A 27095-nucleotide genomic window follows, 5' to 3' on the forward strand; every position below is an offset into this window, starting at 1 on the left:
CTTTCTTGGAAAAACCACACGCTTTAACTGCAGACTGCCGAGAGGACGCGTCCTGCTTCCCTGAATGATCATTGCACCTGTGCCTCTCACCACCCTCGAGCGTCTCCTGGGAGCGCGAAGCTGCTGGACAAGGGAATGATGCCCCTACCTCCCCACCCTTAAAACAGGACAGATTCTAGTGACTGAGTATTTTTGGAATTTCTGTGTTGTCGGATTGTTGCAGAACTCAGGTTGTTTTAAAATGCCATTGCTGGGGCGCCCGGGGGGCTCAGCCGATGAAGCGTCTGCCCTCGGCTCAGGTCGCGGTCCCAGGGTCCTGGGATCCAGCCCAATGTGGGGCTCCGTGCTCAGCGGGGGCTGCGGGTCTCTCTTCCCCTCTGCCCACGGTGTCTGCTCTTACAAAAAAAAAAAAAAAAAAAGCCACGCATGGCCGATGGCGCTGTTTCCAATGTCACAGTGTCCACTGCATCCTGGTTCATGTTTACAGTCGCCCAATGCCCTCTGGCTCACCAAATTGTTGCTGTGTGTGTAGTCAGGTGAAAACAGGTTGGTTTAGGTGAAAACAGGTTGGGTTCTGGGGCCGGGCTTGTCAACCCAGCAGGTGTTTATTTGTTTCTAAAGGCAGGAGCTGCTGGAGGTGGGCCCCTGGCCCTCATGTCCCCTTCCCTCCACGCGGCCAGGCAGCCCCGGATCCGGGGGCAGGTGCACCGGCGCCCCCGCCGACGGCGGCCGGGGAGAGCGCGGGGAGCCAGGGGCGTCCCGGGGCGCGCAGCGCTCCTCCAGCAGCCCCCGACGTGCTCGGAGCCGCGGACCCCGGGGCGCCCCTGCGAGCCCTCGGGGCGAGTCCCCGCCCGGCCTCTCCGACTCCGGTGACCGCTGCACTGCGAGCCGTTCTCCGGCCGCGGCACCGCCACCCGGTCCCGGGCCACCCCGCCCGACCCGCTCAGCGCCCTGGGGTCGGGGTCCCGCCGCCCCGCCGCCCCGCCCCCCAGGACACGCCCCCGCCGCCGCGCAGGCGCACGGAGCCGCCGTGAGCGCCGCCCCCCGCGCACGCGCACTGAGTCTCGCCCTCGCCGCGCCGGGATGCGGGGGCGGGGCCAGCGGCCGGGGGGCGGGGCGAACCGGGACCCGCGGCTGCGCAGTCGGCCTGCCGCTCGCCCCGCCCACTTCCGGCGCGCGGCCCTTCCGGGGGCGGGGAGGCCGCCGAGCTCGGCGGAGGGGACCGCGTCCGGCTGACGTCCGCCCCGAGGGCTCGGCCTCCATGGCGTTCGGCGGCGTCCGCGGGCTGGGGCCGCGCTGGGAGCTGCCCCGCGGCGCCGTCGCCTTGTTCCTGCTGCTTCTGTCGGCGGCCGCGACTCCGGAGCCGCCCGGCGCGGGTGAGGGCCCCGGGGCGGTTAGAGACGGCGGGGGGAGGGGCGGGGCGCGGGGTCGGACCGGGAGGGGTCGCGGGGTCGCGGGGGCCCGGGCGGGGCGCGATGGGGTCCGGGCGGGGCGGTGAAGGGGTCGCGGGGTCCGGGGCGGGGCGGCGGCTCTGGGCCCTGGTCGGAGCCGGGGAGGAGGCGGGGCCGCCCCTGCGCCCGGGGGCCGCCACCCACGCCCACGCCCACGCCCACGTCCCCGCCCCGGGCTGGGGCTGCGGCCGGCGGGGGCCGCCCGAGGGTCCCTTGGGAGGGGGCAGCCGGGCCCTGGGCTCGGTGGAGGCGGCGGTGTGCGGGCCTCGGGGTGGTCCCGGCTGGGCCCTCGGCGTAGCCTCCCGGAGCCTCTCTGGGGAGCCCGCGGTGCTCGGTTCCCAGCTGGAAGCGGAGCTCGCTGCCTGCTGGAGCCCCAGAGCCGGCGGGTAGCGGGCGCCCGTGCACTGCAGGAGCGGACCTCGGTCAGGGCCAGCCTGGTGGAGGCAGGAAAGCTGGCGCCGTGGGGCCTGCGCTCTGGAGGAGGTGGATTCCGCGGCTGCCCTGAGCGCGCCCCAGGCCTGTGCGCCCGGTTCCTCCCGCCTGTTCTCACCCCGCCCCGTGCTGCCCGGTCCTGGGCCCGGAGGTCAGCCTGGCCAAGACAGTGCCCACACGGGAGGTGGGAGACCTGCGCCCAGACTGACGTTTCAGAAAGTTCTGGAGACGGGTGCTGCTGGAGCGCGGCCTCCCGGGGGTCAGTGGAGGGGGACCGGGGGTCCTCAGCCTCTGGGCCTGGGGGGAATCGGAGAAGCTGGGCAGTGTCGCTTGGCCTGTTGCAGGACTGTCGTGCTGGCCGGCGTGTCTGGAGCCCGGCGAGATCCCCGGTTGTGGGTTGTGGTGGTAGAGCCACAGGCAGGCCTCCTGACCTCTGCCCAGGGCTCTATGAGTAGGACCCCCTCGGGCCAGGGTTTTCCTCTCCTCCCGGCAGCCTAGGCCTTGTCGCTCCGTTGAGCACAGCAGAGCACCTTTTTTCTGTGACTTACAGAGTGTTTGCTCAGGGCACTGTCGTGCCAGTCCACTTCACACGTACGCGTGACCTTGCCCAGGCAGCTACCTGGACATTTTTACGTGCAGCAGCGGGATGGCACTGCGTAGGGGACTTTTGGTCTAGACTGAGCCATAAGCGTGAGCGTGGATGGGGATCGTTTGCCCGAGTAGGTGGGCAGGCTGCAGGAAGTCTCTCTCCGCGGCTAGCGGGCGTGTGTGCGTGACTGCAGTGCGCGTGTCAGGGGCGCTGGCAGTGACCTGTGTGACCGCTCTGCCTGTTATACTGCCTTCGCTCCGTCAGGTGACCGGGGGTGGCCTGGTGACTTCGTGTCCTCCGTAGGGGCTTAGACCAGAGCTGCGGCTCCGTATGCCACAGCACCTTCAGCCGCACGGCGTTCGCTCGCCATCAGCTCAGGGGGCAGCTGCCCATCACCGGCCTCGGCTCCTAGGGATCACCTGTCTGGTTGGGATACACCCCAGGTCCTCGGTGGGTGGCGGGGTGCTCTTGTTTCCCCTGTCAGCAGCACCTTTTCATGGGGGAGTGGTGTGCTGGGTGGGTGCTTGCCAGCCGGTCCCCTGTTGCCCTTCCTCGGGGTCGGGGGGACTGTGAGAGCCCCGAGGCCCCCCCTTCCACAGAGCCCAGGCTGCCGTGAGGCATTTGCTGCTTGTGCTGGAGGAGCAGGACTGCCGTTCACAGCCTGGCCAGGGCATTAGGGTTCTTCAGAGAAACCACCGGCAGGGTGTCTGTGGCTGTAGAGACGGATCACGAAGGGCTGGCGTGCGTGATGGTGGGGGCTGCAGGTGGAGCTGCAGGAACCAGGTGCACTAGTGCCCAAGGCAGGAGAAGACAGTGTCCTGGCCTCAGCAGAGTCAGTTCTCTGCTCCTCTGCCTTTTTTGTTCTCTTGGGGCCCCTGTGGATTGGGTGATGCCCGCTCGCATGGTGAGGACAGTCTTCCCGACTCTGTCCACCGGGGCGAACGCTGAGCTCCTGAAACACCTGCAAGTGTCCGTCACGGTGGAGGGGAGATGACCCCGAGCACCAGCGGCCCGGGGGATGCAGAAGAGCTCCGTTGTGGCCTCTGCAGGTGGGCGGGTTGGGGAGCCCACCCTCACTGCTCCTTAGGACGGGTGCTGGATTTGGAGGGGGCTTGCCATTCCTGTCCTGCCCATCTGCTGCTGAGACCAGGGCTTTCTAACCCGGTTGTGAGGGTGTTACAGCCAACCCATACACGGTACCCGTTATTTGTATGCACGGACGGCCCCTGCCTACACGGGTCCGACCTTGGACGTTCTAACGTCGTGGTGGCACAGAAGTGATGTGCACACAGTAGGAGCAGCGCTTGCCACTTCGGATGTGGGTCTTTGCCAGGCCAGCACTGTGCAGTCACGGTTGTCCCATTGGTCACGGCCGTCCCGTTGGTCACGGCGGGCATTCGGTCATCACATGAGCTGCTTGACTCTCACGGGGTAGGTCCTGCCTGAGGGCTTCGCCCGCCCGCCGCCCCCTGCGTGTGCTCAGCACGTCGAAGATCGGCCAGGTGTATTTTTGCTAGAACGTCTTCCACTTACAGTGGGTTTCTTGGGATGTAAGCCGTCCTCGGTTGGGGAAGAGCCGTGCCACCCTCAAGCTCTCTTGTTCCTACTGAGCTAGGAAGACATGTGGGGCTTTTTGTCTGCGTGAACTCTTTACCCTTATTTCTCGTGGGAGCTTGTGATGTGGGTGCTTCCTGTGCGTCTGTCACCCAGTGGAGCAGATGCAGTGTCCAAGGAGGGGCTTGGTCTGCCGGCCCCGGCCCCTGGCCTGTGGTGTGACGCACGTGTGGGAATGTCCTCACTCGTTTTTTTTTATTTTTTTTATTTTTTATTTTTTTTTAAATTTTTATTTATGATAGTCACACACACACACACACACACACACACACACACAGAGGCAGAGACACAGGCAGAGGGAGAAGCAGACTCCATGCACCGGGAGCCCGACGTGGGATTCGATCCCGGGTCTCCAGGATCCTGCCCTGGGCCAAAGGCAGGCGCCAAACCGCTGCGCCACCCAGGGATCCCCGTTTTTTTTATTTTTATGAAACATCTCTTCGCGACGAGGGTGTGTGTCCTCTGTACTTAACAGGCTCCCCTGCAGCTCCGGTGTGATGTGGGGCCGTGGGCCAGTGTATCTCAACCCAGTGAACTTCCGTTTTCTTGCTTTGGTCTTTTTGTTTAATTTGTAAAGTGAACGACGTGTGACGTTTTCTCATTGTTGGGGAGTGGACTCTGGGTGGAGGATCTTCAGGCCCAGGTCTCGCAGAGCCGGGGCGTCGGGTCTTAGCGCTCGACTTAGGAAACGAGGGCAGCACCTGCTTCTCGCTGGCTGTCGGCGCCTGGTTTTCCACGTCCCGTGACCAGAGAGGTGGGCCTCTGAAGCCCTAGCACGCGGTGAACGTGTTTGCCCTGCCAGCCGTGCAGGACGGTCAGGTGACCCGAGGGGGATAGTGAGCGGCCTCTCCCCGGCGCCCGCGTCCTGGAGCGCTGGACACAGAGCTCTCTGCCCGCTGCCTGGCCAGGGCGGGAGGAGCAGGGTGATCGCCACCGACCCCTGCTCGCTGGTCCAGAGGCCACGGGGTGGGGTCGGATCGTGTGTCAGGGAGCTGAGTTCACACAAAGCGAACTGTCAAACATGAAAAGTCCCCATGACAGAGTTCCTCTAGCCTCCCCTGCCCCCTGTGGCTGCTCAGCCAAGATTGATGAGAAGTAGGACTTTTCTTGTAGAATCTTTCCAGAAGGAGTTAAGAGTGGGTGTGTCAGCAGTCGTGCAGATTTTCACAGCGGCTTCCTGCCTAACTCTTTGTTTAGAAAAACGTCAAAGCTGCAGAAAAGTTGAAGGAATAAACACTATAACTTCCAAACGCCTTTGGTTCTCAGCGTTTCCGGGTTTGCTTTGCGGCGCCCCGTGTGCTCGCTGCCCTTTTAACCAGCCTGGGGAGCTGGCCGGCCCTTCCCCCGCAGCCGGGCGGCCCTCCCCAGGACAGCCGGCGTCGCCACGATCCCTGAACTCCGTGATGGGGCCCGGGACTTACAGACATGGTCCACCAGTTGCCCCAGGGCCGTCCTGTCCCTTCCCCCTCCTGGACACGCGGGGCATCTGGCCAGGAGGTCTCCCAAGCTCCCCTCGCCTCCCGGCTCTGAGGACGGCGTTGTAGAAGGGCCTCCGATGGTCCTGTCTGCTGGCCTCTACTTGGACTCCCGTTTGGCCAGGATTCAATCCCCTGTGGCTGGGTCCTTCGCCCTGCACCCCCAGGGGGCACTTGCTGTCATTTCGTTCCCTCGTCCTGTCCTTATCGTGGCGATACTTTGGTCACTTCTAAGGTACCATCTTGTCTTCAAAAGTAATTCAACCGCGGGGCGCCTGGAGGCCGCAAGGGCCTGTCACCTCACGGGTACACACTGTGGCCTCAGCGTCCAGATTTACCAAGATGACTGCAAATGGCAGGTTTTCAACCCGCTGCTTCGCCTTGGCCGGTCAGCCTTCCCTGTCCATGGGAAATCCTGGACCGTTCGAGACGTTAGCGGGCATTGTGGTCAGCCACCTTGATTTGTCGTTGTCCCTGTTGGGCAAGGAGGACCCCTGCCCCTTCAAGCTGGCTTCTGGATCCTTCAGTCATTGACCCCCTACATCTGTGCCACCATGGCGCAGCAGTCTGTCCCAGGCCGGTCCTGTCCTTCCTCTGTCCCAGGTCTGCGATCAGGTGTTCCTCCCTGAGCCCTGGCTCCTCTCCGCGGGGATGGTGTCCGCACACTAAGGTCCCTGTGCTCCGGGTGTCGTCCTCTGGGCCCTTTGGTGGATGCCAGGACCTGGGCTGGTGAGGTACCGGCAGAAATCAGGGTGGTGGTGGGTCATCCACTTTGTTTACCTTCCCGGAGCTAAGGTAGGGCTGTTGCTGCAGGAGGAGTCCTTGAGGGAGCGGCACCTGCCAGAGGCTCTGGGAGGAGTGCTGTTGGGGTGCTGGGGAGCAAGCTGGGGCCAGCGGGCCCGGCTCACCCTGAGTCAGGCAGGGCTGTGTAGGGGTGCGGAGAGGCAGATGTGCTGTGGGTCACCGTGCTGGTCCTGCTCGGCGGCCACCGTGGGCGCCCTCGCACCTGGGGGTGAGGCGCCCCTGCCCTCACACGGTGGGGGGGGGAGGCCGAACTGAGTAGTAGGCACGCGCACTCGGGATGTTCACACTGCACGGAGTTTTGCGGTCCCTCCGCGGCGCTAGGGATCTTCCCCTTTCCCCCCACTGAGCTCTGTGAGGTCCGCTGCCTGGGACCTCCCGGCACGTGTCGTGGGCCAGAGGTTAACGTTCGTCCTCCTTTCTCTCACACAGGAAGTTTTGAGTGCGATGAAGTGCAGGAGTCTTAAGTGTGCTGGTGGTGAGTTAGGCCTGTGTGCCCTGGCCCCCGTCAGGCTCCTGGATGCACCTGTCTCTAGAAGGTTCGGGTGCCTGGCCTTTTCCCGATGTAGGGGATGCCCTGCTCCAGAGCCGCCTGTCCAGGGAGCCGACAGGATGGCCTTTCGTGTCAGATATCTGTGGGCCTGTGTGACGTTTCTAAGATAATCCACGTTTCGTGCGTACGGGGTACGTCTGCTGGCTGAGTACCGTTCCTCTGTGCAGCTCCACTGGTTTGCCCATCCTCCTGTGCCTGGGCATCTGGGTTCTTTCCAGTTTTTTGCTGTTATTATAAAGTTGCTGGTGGTGCCTCGGCTCCGTGGGTGAAGTGTCTCCCTTCAGCTTAGGTCGTGGCCCCGGGGTGCTGGGATCGAGCTCCCCCGTTCTGCAGGGAGCCTGCTTCTCCCTCTGCCTCCCCCCACGCTGCTCACTTGTGTGCTCTCTCTCGTGCGCTCTCAAATACATAAAATCTTTAAAAAAAAAAAGTTGCTGTAAACATTTCTACACAAGCCTCCCTGGAGGCGTACGTTCTGCTTATCTTGAGTAACACAGTCGAGTGGGGTTGCTGACTCACGGGGGAGCAGGGGTTGGTTTTATGAACAAACGCCAGATCTTTTCGCCATTGGAACTGTCCTGCTCTCCCACCAACGCTTTGTGGGAGGCCCCCACTGCTCCCTCTTCGCCAGCACTTGGTGGTGTCAGCCTTTTTAGCTTTAGTCATCCTGGTGGGAGTACAGCGGCATCTCGTGATGACGTGAGGTTGCAATTCCTGGTGACTCACGAGCTTGCACACTGAGCTCTTTTCAGTGTGTGTGTTTTAGCAGTGGGGTGTGGTACTAGCAGCTTGATAGGGGATGGGAATGCTGTAGTCATACACTAGTTCTTTTCTTCTGACTAACTTGAGTTCCAGAGCTCTTAGCTGTGTGGAGTTTGAGCTCCTTGTGCTGTGAGGAGGGGCCAGAGCTGCGGGGTGCCCCGTGGGGTTGGCATCAGCTGATTCAGGGAGCCTTCCCCGCACGTCGGGGTGGGGGGGCCGGTGGGGCTGAGGCCTGACCTTTGTCTCTTGGGCCTGGCACTGCTATGTGTGCTGACGAGCCAGTGGGCCTAGGCCGGGTGGGGTCCATGGGACACGGCCAGGTGCTCGTCTCCTCTTCGCTAAAGGTCCTCCCTCCGTGTGCCAGGGCCTGTTTTCACGCACGGACCTTTACACCTTTGCAGGGTGCCTGTCTGTCCTCCCTGGGGCCCTGCTGGCAGCAAGGCTCAGTAGCTCTTGCTGGTGTCCCTTGAACACTGGGTGCTGGCTGTGGGTCTCCGAGGCTGGGAGCGGCGCCCGGGCCCCCTGCCCCCGAGTGCACGTGCACATTGCCTGACTCTCACTGGTGTGTGTGTTCTTCCCCACAGCTTGCTCTCAGAACACAAACAGAACCTGCGAGGAGTGCCTGAGAAACGTCTCTGTAAGTAGCACACCCCCTTCCTCAGCCCCGGGGTCTCGTGTGCGAAGGGCTCTGCGTCTGGGGGTCCGTGGAGGTGTTTTGTGTGATGCGTACGGAATATCATTTTAGTGTTTCTTGGGCGTATTAAACCGTCTCAGGAAAACTGCACATCCCGCCTGTGCATCACCGACATGCTTTCTTTACTTCCTGTGAAACAGGTATCGAGGGTCACGAAACATGCGCTAGGCCCCCTGGCTGGGAGCGTGTGTGAGCTGCGTGGGAAGCCTCACCGAGGCTGGTGGGCTTGGGGTCGGGTGAGGGGTTGTGGAGGGTGAGGGGGACAGGAGGAGCGCTGGGCTGGGGGCTCATTGAGCGTCTGGTGTGCAACTGTTAGCTCTTGACCAGGGCTCTTCATGGTGGTGTCATTGGAATGCAGAGCCCTGGTGGGGACAGGGGCCGTACTTTGTTTTGCCGATGGGCCCCGGGGACGTGGCAGGGGGTGTCCTGAGTGCGCAGAGGCCTCATCTGCTGCCAAGAGGAGTAAGGGCTGTCCATGAACCTTGAACCAAAGTCTTCAGACTGCGTGTCCCGAGTTCTCCAGGCTTGGGGTAGATGCTTCCCCCTTGGCTCTCCGCCTGGGAACAGGGAAGGGTGAGGGCGAGGAGACACACGCAGCCATCAGATCACACAGGACCTGGTCTAGACTAGCTCCCCAGAGTTACAGGGGACACTTGGAGCCAGGACGCTCATGGGTTGTCCCTGCTCTGGAGCAGGCCTGGTGCGCATGGCGATCACCTTCAGGTGGGCCGACTGGGTTCTGACACGCAGGCACGTGTGCAGCTGACCATCAGGGCAAGCAGGAACACTGGCGAAAGACACCCACCGTGTAGAGCCCACTAGGGTCTTGGGGCAACCGTACCACTTTGTTAGGATCCTTCTGCCCTCCTGGCCGGCACCAGCTTCCTGAGCAGTGGGACTCAGGAGCCCCAGGCCTTTGGTTCTCTGGCTCGTTTCAGCGCAGCACTGTGTGCTCAGCGTTAGAGCCCCGAGGGCCATGTGGGGGCGGGGGGGCTGGGAGAGATGGGCGGCCTTCGCCTGGGGGCCGGGGGCAAAGCTGTCTCCCCTCCCTCCAGTCGGGTTTTACGAGGGTATCTTAGCGCATTGCCCTGTTTCCCTTCCCCAGCGGTGAGTTTCACTCTGGGACGGGCCAGGAGAGACCTCATCAGACAATTTCTGCTCTAAGATGGTCACATTTTCAAAAGAATTTGCTGGCTGCAGGGCGGTGTCATAGTTTGAGGCCTGTGGGGTCGTGGGGCTCAGGGGACCCCCGCCTTGGCTGGTTATAAACCGAGGGAGGTAGTTACCGCAGCCTCAGCCCTCGCTGTTGATGACGCTAGGCTTGTTCAGTGGCCTCGGCCCCTCGAGGGGTGTTTTCTTGGCTCGGCTGCCAGGGGGCAGGGTGTGGCTACGGGGAGTCATCCTGGCCTGGCCGGAGAGCGGCCCAGTGTTTGCCTCACCGCCTTCCCCCCGACCCGCTTCCCTGCGGGGGCGCTTTTGCAGCATCCAGTCCAACCCTTCCCTCTGTTGGAGGAGATGGTGCGGCGCAGGACCGAGGGAGGGCCCCCATCACAGGGGGCTCCCAGCATACGGGCCTTCCACCTGACCTGTGGAGTCCAAGACACAGCCCCCCCCCCCCCCCCCCCAAGCCATGGCTGTCGCAGACCTGCCCACATGGATCCTTGGGTGCATGCCGGTTTCTGGAAGGACAGGCCAGGGCCAGGGGGCCAGAAGGGAGGCGGAGGGCGCGCTGGTCCCCCTTAGGTGCCACCTAAGTCGCTCACCACTTGTGTGTCACTTTGTTAATCTAAAGAGCAAACAGAATCCTGTGATACCACCACAGCAGGGAACTTGGCCTCCCAGGGAGCTCCTGTGGCTTTTGGTAAAATGGTTATAAAAATGGGAAACAGACATTTGAGACTTGCATTACTTGAAAATGGAGGATTTACTGAAAATGGTTCAGCCAGGACCAAGCCGCTGCTGCGCAGGATGCTCTCAGACAGCCAGGAACAAGAGGGTTACCATGTTCCCTGCGTGCTCAGAGCGTCTTGCATACGGGCGCCCTGGGCGAGCCTGCAGGATGGCGACGTTCAAGATTCAAAGTGCCGAGCAAAGGCCCGACCAGCTGGCCCATGAGGTCTAGATACAGCTCGCCTCGGGTTGCGGAGTGTGGCTCCGGCCTGGGCCGCCCGGCGTCGGCCAAGCACTGGGGTGGTGCTGTCTCTGCGCCTGCATTGCCCCTCCTGTTTTTAGGGACCCCAGACAGCATCTGTGAGGTGCACTCCAGCTCTGAGCTTCTGGGCGGCTGCCTCTGAGCCTTAGATGTGCTTTGTTTTTCCTTAAAGATTTTATTTATTTACTTGAGAGAGAGAGTGTGGGAACACAAGCAGGAGGGAGGGGCAGAGGGAGGGGACGCAGACTCCCTAGAGCGGAGCACTGGACGCTGGCAGGTCCCAAGGCCCCGGGATCTTGACCTGAACCTACAGCGGACGCTTCACCCACCCAGGCGCACCCCGGTGCGGGGTGTGTACGACGGCAGAGCCCGCGCGGTTGGAGAGGCCGCAGTGTTATCCAGGGTTGCAGAAGTCCGCTGACCGGTACTTCCTGCACTCCCCCCGTGGGCCCAGCTCCGGCCCCCCTGCCAAGGATCCTTCGGTGAAGCACACAAGTGCCTCCCTCCTGCAGACAAATGGGGAGGGGCACCCCAGCTGAGCGAGTCTGGGTGCTTCTGAGGGGAGGGGGCCTGGGGCAGGGTGCGGGTGGGGAGGCGGCTCAGGGTGGGCCTCGTGGGGGAGCTGAGACCAGAATGTTCCGGGCAGGAGGAGTAGCTGTGCAGAGACTCCGGGCAGGGAGCCACCTGGCAGCTCTCGGGACCTGCATGAAGGCCAAGAGGCCGGGCAGGGTGCCTGGTGCAGGAGGGTTGGAGGAACCTTGGCCCTGGTGGGCCAGGCCAGGTAGAGCTGATGGGGGCTGGGGGCCGATGCCTGCCAGTCACCTGGGGGAGCAGAGGTGTGTTGGGGGTGTGTGTCCTGGACAGTCTGATTCTTCGGGGCATACGTTGCATTTCTGACGTTTGTCAAACTTTTATCTCTTTCAGTGTCTTTGGTGCCACACAAATAAGGCATGCTTGGACTACCCGGTGAGCAGGATCCTGCCACCCAGCTCCCTCTGTAAGCTGAGCTCCGCCCGCTGGGGCGTTTGCTGGGGTGAGTCTTCGTTTTCATGGAGTTCTTGCAAAAGCAATGCTGTCTTGGAAAATCTGCTTGTGCTCAGTGGACACAAGCTGTCAGAACGCATGTTCGCTGCAGGAAGTCAGGAAGCCAGTGAGAGCGCGTGCTTTCTGGGGGGGCAGCTGGAGGTCCCCGGGGGGCCGGAGGCCCGTGTGCAAGCCCGTCTACCTCGGCCCTGCCCTGGGTTTCCACGGCCCACGATGGCGGCGGAGGGCACGGGGCGGGGGGGTTCGTTCGGGGACTGTTTGCCAGGCGGGTTGGCACATGGTGTGGGCGGCATCTATGCGCTGGGACTGCCACTCAGCGTGGTTGGGCCCGCCTCTCATCATGTGTCCCCCTCTGCGTGTGGTTGGTGTCGCGGGCAGGCTCTCTGGGGGGTTAACCCTTGTGAGACCCCACAGAGAGCGCCCTGACCGGGGAGCCTGGGGCATCCTGAGGTTCAGCTTCTGATAAGCGTACACGTTAATTCTTCCTCTCCGTGCGGACGGTAGTGTTTAGCAGAGACACACACGTGTACGTACACAGCTCAGGGAGTTGAGTGAAGCCTTCCACGGGCAGGCAGGTCATCTCCCCTCAGACTCGCAGGCTGACCGCGGAGGACCCTGTGGGCAGTCCCTGGACTGACCTCTGCTCCCCGCGGTGAGTGCTGCCAGCCCTTCCCTGTGGGGGAGTCACGCACTGGTCTCTCCGAGTCCTTTGGTCGTGTGGCTGAGACTCCCGTGGCCCTTGTCGCAGCTGCTTAGTGCCCTGCTTAGTGCCCTGCTCAGTGCCCTGCAGCTGTTGTGTTGTGCTGTGCTGCTGGTGGACGCCCGGGCGTGCCGGTGCTGCCACAGCTGTGCCCGTGTGCACCGCTGCCCACACTCCCTCCCGTGGTCGTGCACTGAGGAGCACGGGCCCTGAGTCCCTGCACAGAGCGGCTGTGCCAGTTAACGCTCCTCCTAGCGGGCCAGGGGGTGTGGTGGTGCTCCCCTTGCCCCACGTCCCTGCCAACACTTGGGACAATCAGTCGTCTTCATTTTAGTTCGAGTGTGTGAAGTGGTATCTCATTGTGGTTTGAATTGGCATTTCTCTGGCTGATAATGCTAAACACCCTTCAAGTGGGGGCATTTTTGATAATTTTCCTGTGAAATGAAGTCCCTGCCTTTGGGCCATGAGGCTGGCTGAACACCTGACGTGGGCCAGTGAGACCCGCAGCCTGGGGGCCGGGGGCAGTGGGGCGGTGGGAGGCATGCTGCCCCCGCTTCCCGGAGAAGGCGCGGGTGGTGTCCTGAGCTGCGGGGCTGCGGGTGTGCACCCGGAGGGCTGGGCGGGTGTGTCGAGCCGGGGACCTTCTCCGTGGGAGCCCCCCAGACGTCAGGGCGGCACGTGACTCTAATCCCAGACCTCACGCGCGCAGGGTGCTCTTTGATCTCACAGAACTTCAGAATCTTCTTACCCAGTTTTGGGCAAAACTGTTTTGGGGTTTTCACTATAATGATCTGCAGTCATGCTCATTTGGAGAAACTTGAGGTCTTCAGGAGGTCGCCCTATCGTGCATAGGCAGGTGTCCCTGCCCCACTCAGGTCACCCTGACATAGCTCTTCCATGGGAGGCTCGCGGGGAGGGCGGCCCGCAGCGACTTCCCATGGTGATCGGGATTTCTGTACTTCATAGCTTGTTTTAGCTGCTAGTCAGAGAGCTGTTTTGTGGGCGGGCGAGGGGGCAGGGAGCCTATTTCCAAGCCAGCTGTCTTGCTGATGTGATTGGTTTTTAAAATTGACTATTGGGTGCCCGGGTGGCTCAGTTGGTTGAGTGTCTGCCTTCGGTTCAGGTAGTAACCCCGGGGTCCTGGGTTTAAGTCCCACATCAGGCTCCCTGCAGGGAGCCTGCTTCTCCCTTTCTCTCTGCTGATCTCTCTTCTTGTGTGCTTGCTTTCTTTGTCAAATAAGTAAAGTCTTTTTCTTGTTTTTTAAGATTTATTTAATTATTCATGAGAGACACAGAAGCAGAAGCAGGCTCCCTGCGGGGAACCCAATGTGGGACTGGATCCCTGGACCCTGAGACCATGACCTGAACCAAAGGCAGATGCTTGACCACTGAGCCACCTCAGCACCCCATAAATAAAATATTTAAAAAAAAAAATAGGGCAGCCCGGTGGCTCAGCGGTTTAGCGCCGCCTTTGGCCCAGGACCTGATCCTGGAGGCCCGGGATCAAGTCCCACGTCGGGCTCCCTGCATGGAGCCTGCTTCTCCCTCGGCCTGTGTTTCTGCCTCTCTCTCTCAAAATAGGGACACCTGGGTGTCAGCGGTCAGGCATCTGCCTTTGGCTTAGGGTGTGATCCTGGGATCCGGGATTGAGTCCCATATTGGACTCTTTGCGGGGAGCCTGCTTCTCCTTCTACCTGTGTCTCTGTGTCTCTCATGAGTAAATAGATAAAATCTGGGATCCCTGGGTGGCGCAGCGGTTTGGCGCCTGCCTTTGGCCCAGGGCGCGATCCTGGAGCCCCGGGATCGAATCCCACATCGGGCTCCCGGTGCATGGAGCCTGCTTCTCCCTCTGCCTGTGTCTCTGCCTCTCTCTCTCTCTGTGACTATCATAAATAAATAAAAATTAAAAAAAAAATAGATAAAATCTTTTAGAAAGAAAGAAAGGGAAGGGAAAGGGGAAGGGGAAAGGGGAAGGGAAGGGGAAAGGGGAAGGGAAGGGGAAAGGGGAAGGGAAGGGGAAAGGAAAGGGAAGGGAAAAGAAAGGGAAAGGAAAAGAAAGGGGAAGGGAAGGAAAGGAAGTGATTGTTTTAAAGTTCTGTAGTCAGGGTCACCTGGGGGGCTCAGTGGTTGAGCGGCTGCCTTTGGCTCAGGGCGTGACCCCGGGGTCCTGGGATCGAGTCCCACATCGGGCTCCCTGCACGGAGCCTGCTTCTCCCTCTGCCTGGGTCTCTGCCTCTCTCTCTCTCATGAGTAAATAAAATCTTTTAAATAAAAATAAAGTTCTGTGGTCAAAACGTGCTGTATCTGCTCGTGAAGGAAGGTTTTCTCTGATTGTGTTATGGCCATTACTGCTTGCTGTGCGGGCTCTTCCAGAATAGGTGGAAGGAGGAAAGAGCGCGTGATGACAGCTAGGAAGTCATTTCACCAGACGTAGCCGTATCTGATTGGCGGAGTAGGCGAATACACTTGAGCGTGTGAGGCTCGTGGCTGGCCCGTGTGGAGTGTCCCCCTCAGCAGTGCTGTGCCTGTCCCCAGCCGGGAGGCCCACCCCAGCCACAACGCGGAGACCCGGGAGACGGAGCAGACTCCGATCCTGCCGCCCGGAGCAGATCTCGCTGTCGAAGCCTCCGCGGTGGTTGTCTTAACGGGATGAACAGACACGTTGGCAAACGCAGTATCAGAGCTATTTGGTTGGCTCTGGTTCATGTTAAATAGGAAAATACCCACAGTTGGGCTTATAAATCCTTCAGGGAGGTTGGAGAGAATCGTAAAACTTGTTTCAACTACTTGATTTGTCCTAGGAGGTGGGTTTTTTTTTTTTAAAGATTTTATTTATTTATTCATAGAGACACGAGAGGGCGGGGGGGTGCAGAGACACAGGCAGAGGGAGAAGCAGGCTCCATGCAGGGAGCCTGACGTGGAACTTGATCCAGGGTCTCCAGGATCACACCCCGGGCTGCAGGCGGCACTAAACCGATGCACCACTGGGGCTGCCCTAGGAGTTGGGTTTTGACAGAAAATCTTAAAATCCTTCGCAGCCTGGCCAGCTGCATTGCGGCTGCGCAGTCGCCGTCTGCCTGCTGGGGTCAGCAGTGGTCCCCGGGGCGGGGAGGAAATGCAGGTGACCCTGGGACAGCATAGGGTCAGGGGTGCTGACTCCCTGCACACTCAAAAATCTGCATGTGACTTTTGATTCCCTGGAAATTGCGGTGGATGGAAGGCCCACTGGCGACAGGGCATCGGAACGGCCCGTGTTCGTGTGCCCGCGTGTGCTGGGTGCCGTGCTCCTGCAGCCAAGCAGGCCCGAGAAAGGGAAGCGTTAGTAAGAGAGTCCGCGGGACGAGGCGGTGCACTTTGTACCGCCCTGTATTTGTGGGAACAGACCGCACGTGTTAGCGGACACGCGAGGCTCAGACCGTGTTTGGGGGCCAGCGGTGTAGGGCTGTGGGCCTGGCTTGAGGATCGGAAGCGCCACACCAGGCCGTGCCTCTGTTTCCGGGGGTCCCACAGAGAGTCTAAGGATGTGTTTGGTCAGTGTACGTGTCCCACCGGGGATTCTCGTTCCTGTCCTCAGGCCTGCAGCCTCCTCTCAGCGGCAGGAGGTGAGGACAGCTGCCCTGGCGCTGGGGCCCTGGTGGTTGGTTGAAAAATTCCAAGTGTCTCTGTCTCACCGTCTCTGTGTCTCACACACACACAGACGCACACACATGCTGCGAGCAGACCTGGGGGGCTGGTTCTGTGGTTCTGGGGCTGCTCTCTGCCCCCAGGGGGTGCTGCTTTGGGGTCCCCGCTCCCTGTCCTGACTCCCCGACGCCTGGTGCACTTGCAGTGAACTTCGAGGCGCTGATCATCACCCTGTCGGTGGTGGGGGGAGCCGTGCTCCTGGCCGTGGCCGTGTGCTGCTGCTGCTGCTGCTGCCGGAGGAAGAAGAGCCGGAAGCCCGATAAAAGTGAGGAGAAGATGGCGCGGGAGCGCGAGGAGCGCAGGATCCGGCAGGAGGAGCGGTGAGGTCCCGTTCCTGGGGGTGGGGGGTCCGTGGGCATCCGGCCACCGAGCCAGGGGCAGTGACTGGGGCACGAGCTGTCTCCAGCTTTGGGCGGACCGTCCTGTGCCGAGCTTGGGGGCAGGAGTGAGCGCCATGCAGGGGTTCGTTGCTGCCTGGGGCGGGCCTCCTTGGCCAGCACGCCGAGACACTGTCCCCTCCTCCTTACGGAGCACTTTGGGGAGCACGTCTGTTGCCACAGGCCAGGCCTTGGTGGCAGGTGCAGCGGAGGGTCACTGGGCACGCCTGAGGGGGTGGGCTGTGGTTCAGAGAGGTCCCTGCAGAGCCATTGCCCCCAAATAAAACCTAACGTGCACTGACCTTCCTCAGAACCTGGTGTGAGATTCTCGTTGATCGCAATGTTTTCTTCATATGAAAAATATTTTAAGAAATCACAATACTGGACATTTGAATAGGTAGGAGGACGCCGCAGCGGCTGCAGAAGAGCTGGCCGTCCCCTGCCGGCCGAGTGGCCGCGCCTGTCCCCAGCCTCTCTGCTGAAGGAAGCCAAGGGTGCGTCTCTCAACATCACGTCACATTCAGACGCTAAATGAGATCTCTTTGTTTTTTAGGAGAGCAGAGATGAAGTCGAGACATGACGAAATCAGAAAGAAATACGGTAAGCGTCGGGGGGTGTCCACTCCGTGTGGTCGGGGTGATGCTGCCCCACGCGATGTGAGCGCAGGCCCTGGGCCCTGCTGCCCCCCCGCGCTCCGGCTCTCCTCCGGCTCTCCTCCGGCTCTCCTCCGTGAGGACTGGAATGAACTGAGCCGCGAGTGTCGTGAAAGATGAAGCCTTGGTGTATTTTTCTGTCAGCCAGGCCTCCTGAGTACCGCCTGCTCACGGGGTGGACCTCGGCCCCAGCCTGTCCCTGCTGGAGTGTGCGGGCTGTGCCCCTTTCGAAGGACTTCGCACAGCTCCCCATCCTGTCCACGTGTTGTGTTGTGTTTTGTTGGGGGAGATGGGGGGTGCGTGACAGAGTATTCAGTCTGCTGTGTTGAGCTGGGGGTGGGGGTTGGGAGAAGTGGCCTCACTGGGCCTTCACCGAGGACCGCCGCAGTGCCTCCAGCCCAGGGCCCGGTGCTTCCCCGACCTCTGACCTGAGGAGCGCGTGCTGTGTGCTGGTTGGACCGGGCGTCTGGGCTGAAGGCTACGTGATGAGGAAAATTGCAAAGTCCTTTCCAACAACGTGGTCACTTAGCAGTTCTCTGAAGAGGGGACACTGCGTTCAGTGGTGTTTATGACCCTGAGCAGTAAAACCGTGAGTCCCGAAGGCTCAGTTCCTTGGCGGGGCTGCTGGCTGGCTGCTGCCCACACCCACGCAGGCCGCCTCGGTCAGGTCTCGTGCCGAGGAGCGATGTCCGGCAGCCTAGAGAGCCGCCTCTGTGTGCTGCCCCCCCCCGGTGCTGCTGCTCCCCTGGCCAGCCTGGCCTGTCCCTCTTGCTGCCCTCGGCGCTCAGCCTGGTGTCACGTGGTATTCCCAGGGCAGGTGGTGACACACTCCATGTGGGTGAAATTCCCTGCCCAGCCGTCTTGGTGCAGTGCCCCCCGAGGATCCGCACCCCTCAGTGGGGGCGCCCTGGTTTTCCACATGATTGAAAAGGGTGGCAGGAGTGTGTGGGCACCTGAGCAACATTAACGTAAATACAAGACGAGCCGTGTGCACGTGCGCACTCACCAAAGTGCATTTACTGCCAAGCACAAGTAGCCTGACAGTCGTCCCCCCTCGCCGGCGTGTGCAGGGCCTGGGGGTCAGGCTGCGGCTCCCGGGGCAGGGCTGCTGTCCCTAACTGCACCGGGCCACGTCTTCCTCCCGTTCTGATGATGGTTCGTTTGGGCCCTAACTGCCCTGAGAAAGCCAACTGGTGCCTGTTTACATAGAGACCTGAGGGCGGACTGGGCTTTGGAAAGGCACAGCGGGTGGATGGACTCGCAGGGCCCGTGCGGGCAGGGGAGGGGCACACGCCGGCTAACACACGGGATGCCAGCGCGCGTGGAGCCTTCTCTGGGTTTCAGCAGGCATTTGATTTCTGAAGCACAGAACTTTCTCCCCCTTGGACTAGAACTAGGACTAGGAGCTGTTCTACTTTGTCTTTTTCCAACATGACTGCGTGTCTGGCATTTGGCATCTGTGCGCCCTTTACCAGCATCACCGCGGGCTTCCTCCCCTCAGGCGGAGCAGCACCCCGCTCCCCCAGACGCTGCGGCAAGTAGATCTGTTGCAGTGGCTGCAGGAGGGCTTGGGGTGTGGTCCAGGTTTCTAGAGAGGGGAGGGAGTGTGTGTTTCTGCAGAGACGACTCATCTTTGGGTGTTGAGCAGCGAGGATTTCACGACCACGTCCATCGTGTTAGTTGTACCTGAACCCTGGACGGTGAGATCGACGGTCACCTCGTTCCGAGTCAACAGTATAAGGATTTGTGATGTGACGTGACTGAAAACGGTGACGCGTGGTGCTCGAACCTGCTCGGGACAGCCGTTTCTCTTCACGGAGAACTTAGCTGTCCCGCATTCGTGCATCATCTTTGTCGTCGTCTGAGCGCGCTTATGACCAGAACTCTCTCGTTGCAGGTTTGTTTAAAGAAGAAAACCCATATGCCAGGTTTGAGAACAACTGAGCACGCCGGCGCGGGACGTGTTGCGGGTCAGTGGAGCCCTGGCCGACCCTCCCGTCCCCGCCGGGGCACAGCGCGGCCGCCCGCACACCTGCGAGCTTCTGCCCTTCTCTCTCTCTGCACTTAGTCACTCGAGACACGGAGCCTGTCGGGGGGCGGGGGTTGGTGTGGGTTCTGTTGTTAGTCTCAGGAGGAAAGGCACAGTTCACTCCTCCCGGTGGGTAAGCCCCCTGTGGACGGGGCCGCCTGCCCTGCCTTCCGTCCCGGCGGCCGGCTGCTCGGTGCGGGGCGCACCTGTCCCTCGGCGCCTCTGCCCGCTGACTCGGGGTGCGCTCCCCGACCCCAGCCACTTGGAGCAGCACCGAGGCCTCGGGCCTATGTTCTGTTTCGTCTTAAGTCTTAGATTTCATTCCTCCACCTAAAATACTTCACCAAAAACTCCACTGTCAAAATTCAGACCACATATTGGACAGTTTGTAGATTTTAATTTGTATCTGTGCCAGAACCTCAAGCTTGTTTCGCGGTGCACACTGGGTACCACGTGACGCTTTAAGGCCGCCTCCCCCGGGCGGCAGCTGGTGGTGCCGTGGGGTGGCCGCGGGCCATGCTCACCTTCTGCCCCGTTGGTGGCAGGTGTCTGGTGCTGTGTGCAGAGGTGCACGTCAGGCTGCCTGTGCTCTAGTCACCTAGGGACCATGGGTTGTCCCCTAAGGGGGTGGGACCACACGCCGCGGGCCCCTCTGCAGGGCTCTGTCCACGGGGGAGCCAGGGTGTCCAGGCTGGCAGGAGGGACTCCCACGGGCTGCGCAGACACACTGATGATGGTCCTGGGACTGTGCCCCATAGGGGTGTTGTGAGAGCTCCAGCAGAGGCAGCTCCCGGGGGTGACCGGGGCCTCCAGGCACAGCCTGTGGTGCTGTCTGGGGCGGTTCCGTTTCTCCCATCAAGATCTAGGACCAAGCGCTTGGTGTCGGACACATCCGCAGACCGGGACGTGACCATGAACAGCCTTCCTCAGACCTGAGGATAGGCCCGGCTGCTGCCCTGCATGGATTAGGAAGACGTTTAGCTTTGGGAACGTGGGTCGACAGGCACACGAGAACACGACGTATTCTGCTTTCACCTGCTGCCTGAAGCGTCCGGTGAAGTCCCCACGCAGGCGCCGGGCGTGCTGCCCTGCGGTCCCACGGGCTAGAACCCGACCTCCACAGACTCCCGTTATCTTTCTGACTTCTCGGGCATTTGATAGCAGTTTAAAGTACATGAAGCCTTCCTGCTCTCGGACGCCAGCCGCGCGGTTGTCTTTTAACCATTTATTCCTGAGAAACTTTGTAACAGGCTTTAGCGGCCTTGGCCTTTGTATCCATACAGTCCCGCCGTGTAAGGTCACTCCTGCCTTGAGTGTAGGTTGCTGAGCTCCCGACCTCCACACTGTGTATCTGATCCCTTCTGGGGTACTGAGCCCACGCCAGGGACCTGGAGGGCTGTCTCGGTCCCCACGCTTTTTTCTGAAATAGCCCTAAGAGCAGCTGATATATTATAACCTCAAGGAAACCGTGAAGCTGAGTGCCTTAATTTTAACCAGTTTTCAAAAAATGGTTTAATACACACTTTGTTGAATACACTTTGTGTGCTCGCATCTCCTTTCTCTGTGGTGGTGGTGGTGGTGTTACCTGGGGAGCAGCACATAGACTTTCTACGGAGACTTTTTTTAAAAAAGATTAGGGATCCCTTGGTGGCTCAGTGGTTGAGCGTCTGCCTTTGGCTCAGGCCATGATCCTGGGGTCCCGGGATCGAGTCCCGCATCGGGCTCCCTGCATGGAGCCTGCTTCTCTCTCTGCCCGTATCTCAGCCTCTGTCTCTTGTGAATAAATAAAAATAAATTTTAAAAATCGTGAATAAATAAAATCTTAAAAGAAAAAGATTTATTCTAGAGAGAGTGTGCATGCATGGGGCATGGGCGGGGGCAGAGAGAGAGAATCCAAAGCAGACTCGCCCAGCACGGAGCCTGCCGTGAGGCTCAATCCCAGGACCCTGAGATCACAACCTGAGCTGAAGCCAAGAGTCGGATGTTCAACTGCCGGAGCCACCCAGGCACCTGTATGTCGGCCCTTCTGACACGTCCAGATGTGTGAGCAATCCCGGCTTCAGTACCGGGGCCAAGGGGGCGACCATGCCGTGTCCTCACGTTGTCCGGCCCTCCCCACGCCCCAGCAGTCGCTGCCCAGCTGGGGACTTGGGCTGGTTTTCTGCACCCCGTCTCCCAGCCCTGCTGTCCTTCTTCTGCTTACCTGGAATCAAATACCAAAAAACAGGGAAAGCCGTTCATGAAGCCTTTAGCTTTGTGTCCTGGGCTGTAACCGTCGGCAGACCCCCGCCCCCGGGCTGCTGGGCAGCGCCTGTCCTCTGAGCTCCAGCTGAGCCCATGTCACCGTCACTGCAGTTGTGGGATCTCCGGGACTCCCTCTGTGCTGCAAAGTCTGAAGTCCATCCACGTTGGGCAGATAATCCGTCTGTCGTTGCCATGGTGCCGTGGTCCCCATGGGAAGCGTGAGCCTGCCCCGTGTGACCCAGGCCGGTGCACTTGGGCACTTCCAGGTTATAGGCCGGGGACGGGCTCTGGGCTCTTCCTCTGGGAAGTCGAGAGCAGGGGAGTGAGAGGTCCAGGGGCAGTCGTGGGGCGTCCTTGGGGATCCGATCTGCGTGGGAAACTCACACTCACCTTGGACTGGTTGAAGAAGTTCAGTCCGATGATGGCAGGACTGGTGCTTTGAAAGGACGGGGTTGGTGAATGAAGTCCTTCCGTTACCACGTCTGCTCTTGAAAAAAGATCCCCTCGGGGTGTAGCAGGCACGGGACCAGCTGGGTTGTCAGTGGCCGCGTCGCACCAGCTCGTTCTTGGTGTCCTTCCAGAGCCCATCCGTGTGGCTCCTGGTCTGCTCCCTCGGCACCCGGATCTGTGCACGTGGCCACCGCCACTGCCTCCCCCTCCCCGGGGCCTCAGGGGCCTCATCCCACCGTCCCGCTGGGAGGCGCTGCTGATTCCACTCCCATCTGTCCGTGCTGCTTGGTGTGAGCTGAGTCCGTTTCTAGAAGTAGAATCACGGATCAGAGTGTCTGTGATGGTTATTGAAACAGTAGGATCCGCGGGATCACCCTCCAGACAGAGGACACCCTGTGCGCAGCCACCGGGGACGCTGTGCCAGCCGCGTGCAGGTACGCGGCCTCGTGGAAGCAGGTTACTGAGTGCACGGCTCTTGGGCCCCTCGGCGGAGGCGGCGGGCCCTGCGTGCTGGTGCGTGGTGCGCTGGGGACGGGCACACAGCCCGACGCGGCTGCAGGGTGAGCCCGCCTGGGGACACAGAGGCAGGAGGGGCAGGCACGAGGCCAGGGAGGCCACGTGTTGGGGTTCCCGCAGGGGGGTGGCTGTCACGATTCCAGAGGCGGGACAAGCCCTGGTCCTACTGCTACAGGTGGTCCGAGGCTCCCTGCCCCCTCCCACCCCATGTCCCCCTTCCTGCTCTCGGTCCTGTGTGGTTGTGGGTCACAGACCCTGGGACCGCATCCCCTGTCCGTCCTTGGCTGACTCGGTGGCGGCCCCGGGTGCTCCACCTGGACAACCAGCAGGTCTCATGGTCACTGCTGTCGCTGGACAGCCGACCTTGGCCACGTGTCCACTTCGAGGAGCCAGGGGGCTGGCAGCAGCCACATGCTTGTGGGGTGGAGACCTTACGGGTTACCCTGGCACATGGTGTCTGGCCAAACCCAACGGGGCAGGAGCACAGACCCCCAGGACGGTGAGGGCACAGGTTGGCTGCTGCCCCTCACCCCCAGTCCCATGCCTTACGCTGGGGACGCCGTCCCCCAGATGGCCTTTGAGTCCACAGGGTCTGCCCGGGGGTAGAAGTGGCCCGAGCTGCGTGGACTTCTGGTCGCCCCCGGCTGCTCCATTGGGTGGATTGCCGCGTGTCTGGGGCTCAAAGCCTGGAGACGTTTCCCAGCTGGCAGCGCCTTCCTCCCCAGGGTCTGGTGGCTGTGCGTCCCCTGGGCTCTCGGAGCCTCCAGCCCGCAGCCCGCCCCGCGGGGCCGTGACAGTGTCACCCCTACCGATGCCACTGGCAGGAGCCGGTCACCGCCCGGGCCCGGGAGCACGCTCCTCCCTCCCCAGGGGCCACCTCTGGCCCGGCCAGGGATGGGGGCTGCGTGCAGGGGGGCCGAGTCCATCCCACTTCCCCCAGAAAGCTGCTGGAGGAGCTCTCGTGGGGCTCCCGCCTCACGGAGGAGATGCCGACCCCACGGAAGTGCGCCAGGGGTGCCAGCTCGGCCACACCTACTGGATTTGGTGGGTTTTCTTCTCCCCAGTGCTAAGGAATGTCTCCCCCAGCCTCGGAGCAGGTTTAACCCTGAATGCCAACAGCAGTTCCTCACTACAGACAAATCACTTCTTTTTTAAAGATTTGGAGGGGGGGAGTGCACACCAGTAGGGGGAGGGGCAGAGGGAGAAGCAGGAGCCCAACGTGGGACTCGATCCCAGGATCCCGAGATCATGACCTGAACCCAAGGCAGATGCGTCACCGACGGAGCCCCCTCGGGCGCCCCAGAGTACAGCATTCTTCAGTCATTTCACGCATCTTAGTTCCCTAAGCTCACGGGCACTGGTAATGAGTCCACGAAATAAGATGAATTTTCTCGGGGAGTGGGCCTCGCAGCGGGGTTTGCAGTCACATGGGGTGAGGTTGAGGTGCTGGCCAGGCTGGAGGCATCGTTCATTGAATTTTTCCTTTTTTTTTCTTTCATTGAATTTTTCCAAGAGGACATTGTTTACCTGCCGCCGTTGTTTACCTGCCCGCCCGGGATTGGGGGATGGGGATCGGGGTCCCCTGGTGAGCCCGTCCCTGCCGCGCCCTGGGGGCCTGCCCCCCACCGCGCCCCCGCCCCGCCCACCTGCACCCTGGGTGCTCCGTCCCTAGTTTCAGAGTCCTCCCTGGGTCTCCAGGCCACCCACCCCCATGGAACCTGCATTCTCAATTTTTATAAGTCGTTGTTACTCTCGTTATAAATGATCCACATTTGGCGAAATGAGGTCATGAGGATCTCGCTGAGGGCAGAGCCCTGGGGCGTTCCATGGGCCTCCTGACTTCCGACCCCGGAGCCCCAATAACAGCACTGCCGCTTCTCCTGTTTCCAGCCGGTGTACAGAAGCCTGAGGGCCACGGCTAGTGACTCAGACGGTCCTAGAGGGCGGCGGGTGGGGAAGGGGGGCTGCTCGTGGGGTCGCAGCCCGGGGGCAGGGGGCCCAGGGCACCTGGCCGGAGGAGTGGGTGACTCGGCATAAGGAATCGTTACCTAGGCACGAGGTGTGGTTGACTTGGTATAAAGAATAGTTAAACCTTGTGCCCAGCGGTGGAGCATCTGCCTTCGGCTCGGGCCGTGACCCCGGGGTCCTGGGACCCAGTCCTGCATCCAGATTCCCGCAGGGAGCCTGCTTCTCCCTCTGCTGGTGTCTCTGCCTCTGTGTGTCTCTCGTGAGTAAATAAATAAAATCTTAAAAAAAAAAAAAGAGTCGTTAACCCGGCATAAAGGAGAGCTAAGCTGCTCAGCATAGGGGGCTGCTGGGCTGGTGGCTGACGGGCGGGGGGTTGTGCAGGGCCCAGGCGGGTGGGGGGGGGCTTGCCCTCGGGGCGGGCCCTTTACCCCCGATCACGGCTCCTCGGGAACCCAGACACGGGGTTGTGTGGGGAGTGCGAGCTTGGGTGACTTGCTCAGGAGACCCGGCCCGTCCCCCAGGAAGGTTCCCGGGGTGCCCCCGGCCCGGCCTCCCGGACGCAGCTGGGAAGCCAGCCACAGGCCTGGGATGGGGAGGCCCCGAGTTCCAGGGGGCCAGGCACCAAAATTAGGACAGGCTGTTTCAGCGGGTCGTCCTGTGTCCCGAGGGCGCGGTGCCCGGGGAGCTCGCGATCAGAGCCGGCGGCCTTCCGGGGCTGGGACCCCAGCTCTGCCTCCCTGTGCCGCCGCACGGTGCCCGACCCCATGTCCGCGGCCCGTCGCCACAGCCGGCCCTGCAGCGCGCGGAGTGCGGTGGCGTCCCCGGCCCCGGTCCACGCCTCTGCTCTCCCTGCAGCCCCGAGCCACCCTGGCCCGAGGGACACCTCTGCTCCGCGGACCTGGTGGGGGACCCACCCCAACCTCCCACGGCGCCCACCACACTTAGAACAAGGCTGGAGCTCTTGGGATCTCCCCCACCCGCATCCCCCCACCCGCCGTCGGCGCATGGGCCCCCTTGGTGCCTGTAACAGGCCAAGGCCGCTGGCCTCAGTCCTGCTGTGCCCCCTCAGCTCCCGCCCCCATTCCCTCCCCGCATTTGGGTGTGCGTGCTCTCCCTGGCCACCTCCCTGAAGACCCGTCCTGTGCTACAGTCTGTCCCCTGACTCAGAGCTACTGTCCTGTTCTTTTGGCCACCTGGGGCCTCAGGGTTTGACTAGAGAAGTGGGACCGGGAGGCTACCGCTCTATCCCGTCCATTGTCTCCCCGCCATCCAGCCGTCCATTCGTCATCCTCCACCTACCACCCCCACCCATCCATTCATCTGTCTATCCATCGTCCATCCATCTGTCCACTCACCCATCCAGTTCACCCACTCATCCATCCCTCCATCCATGCACCCACTCAACCACCGACATACCCATCTACTCACCCACCTACTCATCCGCCCACCCACTACCATGTACCCGTGTACCCCTACTACCTCCCATCCATTCACTCATCTACTCATCCACCCACCTGTCGATCCACTATCCAGTCTGCCCATCCATGCACTCATCCCTCCGTCTACTCATCCACCCACCGATCCATTTATCCATCCACCCACTCACTCAGTTGCCTATTCACCCACCCATGCATCCATCAACCCACCTGCACCCCTCTATCCATTCATTTCACAAATGCTTTTATCATGAAGAAATTCTGTATTTTTATTTATCAAACATCAGTCTACCCTTATGGCTCTTTGGGTGGTTCTCTTTGGCCTTTCTTCATTCCGAAATTATGAACATACATTGCCTGTTTTTTCCAGGGCCCTTAAAAAAAAAGTGGTCTCCATGCCCAGTGTGGAGCCCAGTGAGGGGCTTGAGGTCGCGACTCTGAGATCAAGGTCTGAGCTGCAATTGAGAGTCGGAATCTTAAGTGTTGGAGCCACCCAGGCGCCCCTAGTGCCTTTTCAATTTTGATTTTTCATCAAAGTTTTTTTATCTCTCTGAAATTTTCACTGGCGTAGGTGTGAAATACGAATCCAGTTGTGTGTTTTTCCAGGTGGCTCCCCAGTCTCTCAGCAGGGCTCAGTGAGGAGTCCCAGAGACGCCCCCCTTGGACTCGCTTCCTCTGGAGATGTGCATCCACCCTTCAGATGTGCCCCAGGATCCCTAGCAGAGGGGAGGGGGGCGTGTGCTGTCTGGTGTGGGGACAGGCCTGGGCATGAGCATCCCTCCATCGCGGGGCCTGCCACCATCTGCCCACAGGAGCCTGGTGGGAGGTAATGGCTCTGCCTGTGACCCTCACCCCCCAGTCACCACCATAGAACCTGCTCGGGCTGGGGCGCGTGGCTTGGTGCTTGTGTTGGGCACTGCAAGCAGGTGGAGCGTCTGCAGGGCCTCCCAGGCCTGGCTGGGAACAGAGACAAAGAATCTGGCTGGGGCATTCCAGGCGTCCAGGCAGGTAGGGATGTACTGGGGAGGAGTGGGCGGGGAGAGGACGAGGCCTGTCAGGATGGCCACCTCGGGTCTCCCAGAGAACCAGTGTGGCAGCCACTCTCTCCCGCCCCATTTCCAGGGCAGCACACCAGAGAAAAGGAGCTCTGGAGTGGGGCTGGGCCAGAGCCCATGAGCAGGGGACCTGGGTGTGAGCGTCCAGGGGGTGGCCGTCCTGAGGGGCTTCTCCTGACACTGGCACGACCTGGCCAACTGGGCAGTGAGGGACAGTGGGCAGTGCCCCAGGGTGGACACACGGGGCCCTGTGGCCCAGCTGAGGGGTTGAGGACCGGCCACTCTGGTGAGAACCACTGGGCTTTGGGCAAGCGACCTGGCCATGCCTCTAGAACGGCATCAGCACCAGCTGGATGCAGTGGATGCCCACAGCCATGTCACCTGCTTGGGTCCCCTGGTCCAGCCTCTCAAGGGAGGTC

The 27095-nt window shown here is 61.2% G+C and overlaps 1 protein-coding gene across 1 annotated transcript; it reads left to right on the forward strand.

Annotated features, from left to right (window-relative positions):
- The first annotated feature begins 1171 nt into the window (after positions 1-1171).
- PTTG1IP (PTTG1 interacting protein) lies at positions 1172-20543 on the forward strand. Its single transcript, XM_072739046.1, has 6 exons — positions 1172-1376; positions 8259-8311; positions 11445-11553; positions 16094-16268; positions 16879-16925; positions 18876-20543. The coding sequence occupies exons 1-6, from the start codon at positions 1262-1264 to the stop codon at positions 18920-18922; spliced, it is 546 nt and encodes a 181-aa protein (XP_072595147.1). The 5' UTR covers positions 1172-1261; the 3' UTR covers positions 18923-20543.
- Positions 20544-27095: the final 6552 nt, after the last annotated feature.

Source organism: Vulpes vulpes, chromosome 15 (genome assembly GCF_048418805.1).
Source record: "Vulpes vulpes isolate BD-2025 chromosome 15, VulVul3, whole genome shotgun sequence".
In the NCBI taxonomy this organism is placed as follows: Eukaryota; Metazoa; Chordata; class Mammalia; order Carnivora; family Canidae; genus Vulpes; species Vulpes vulpes.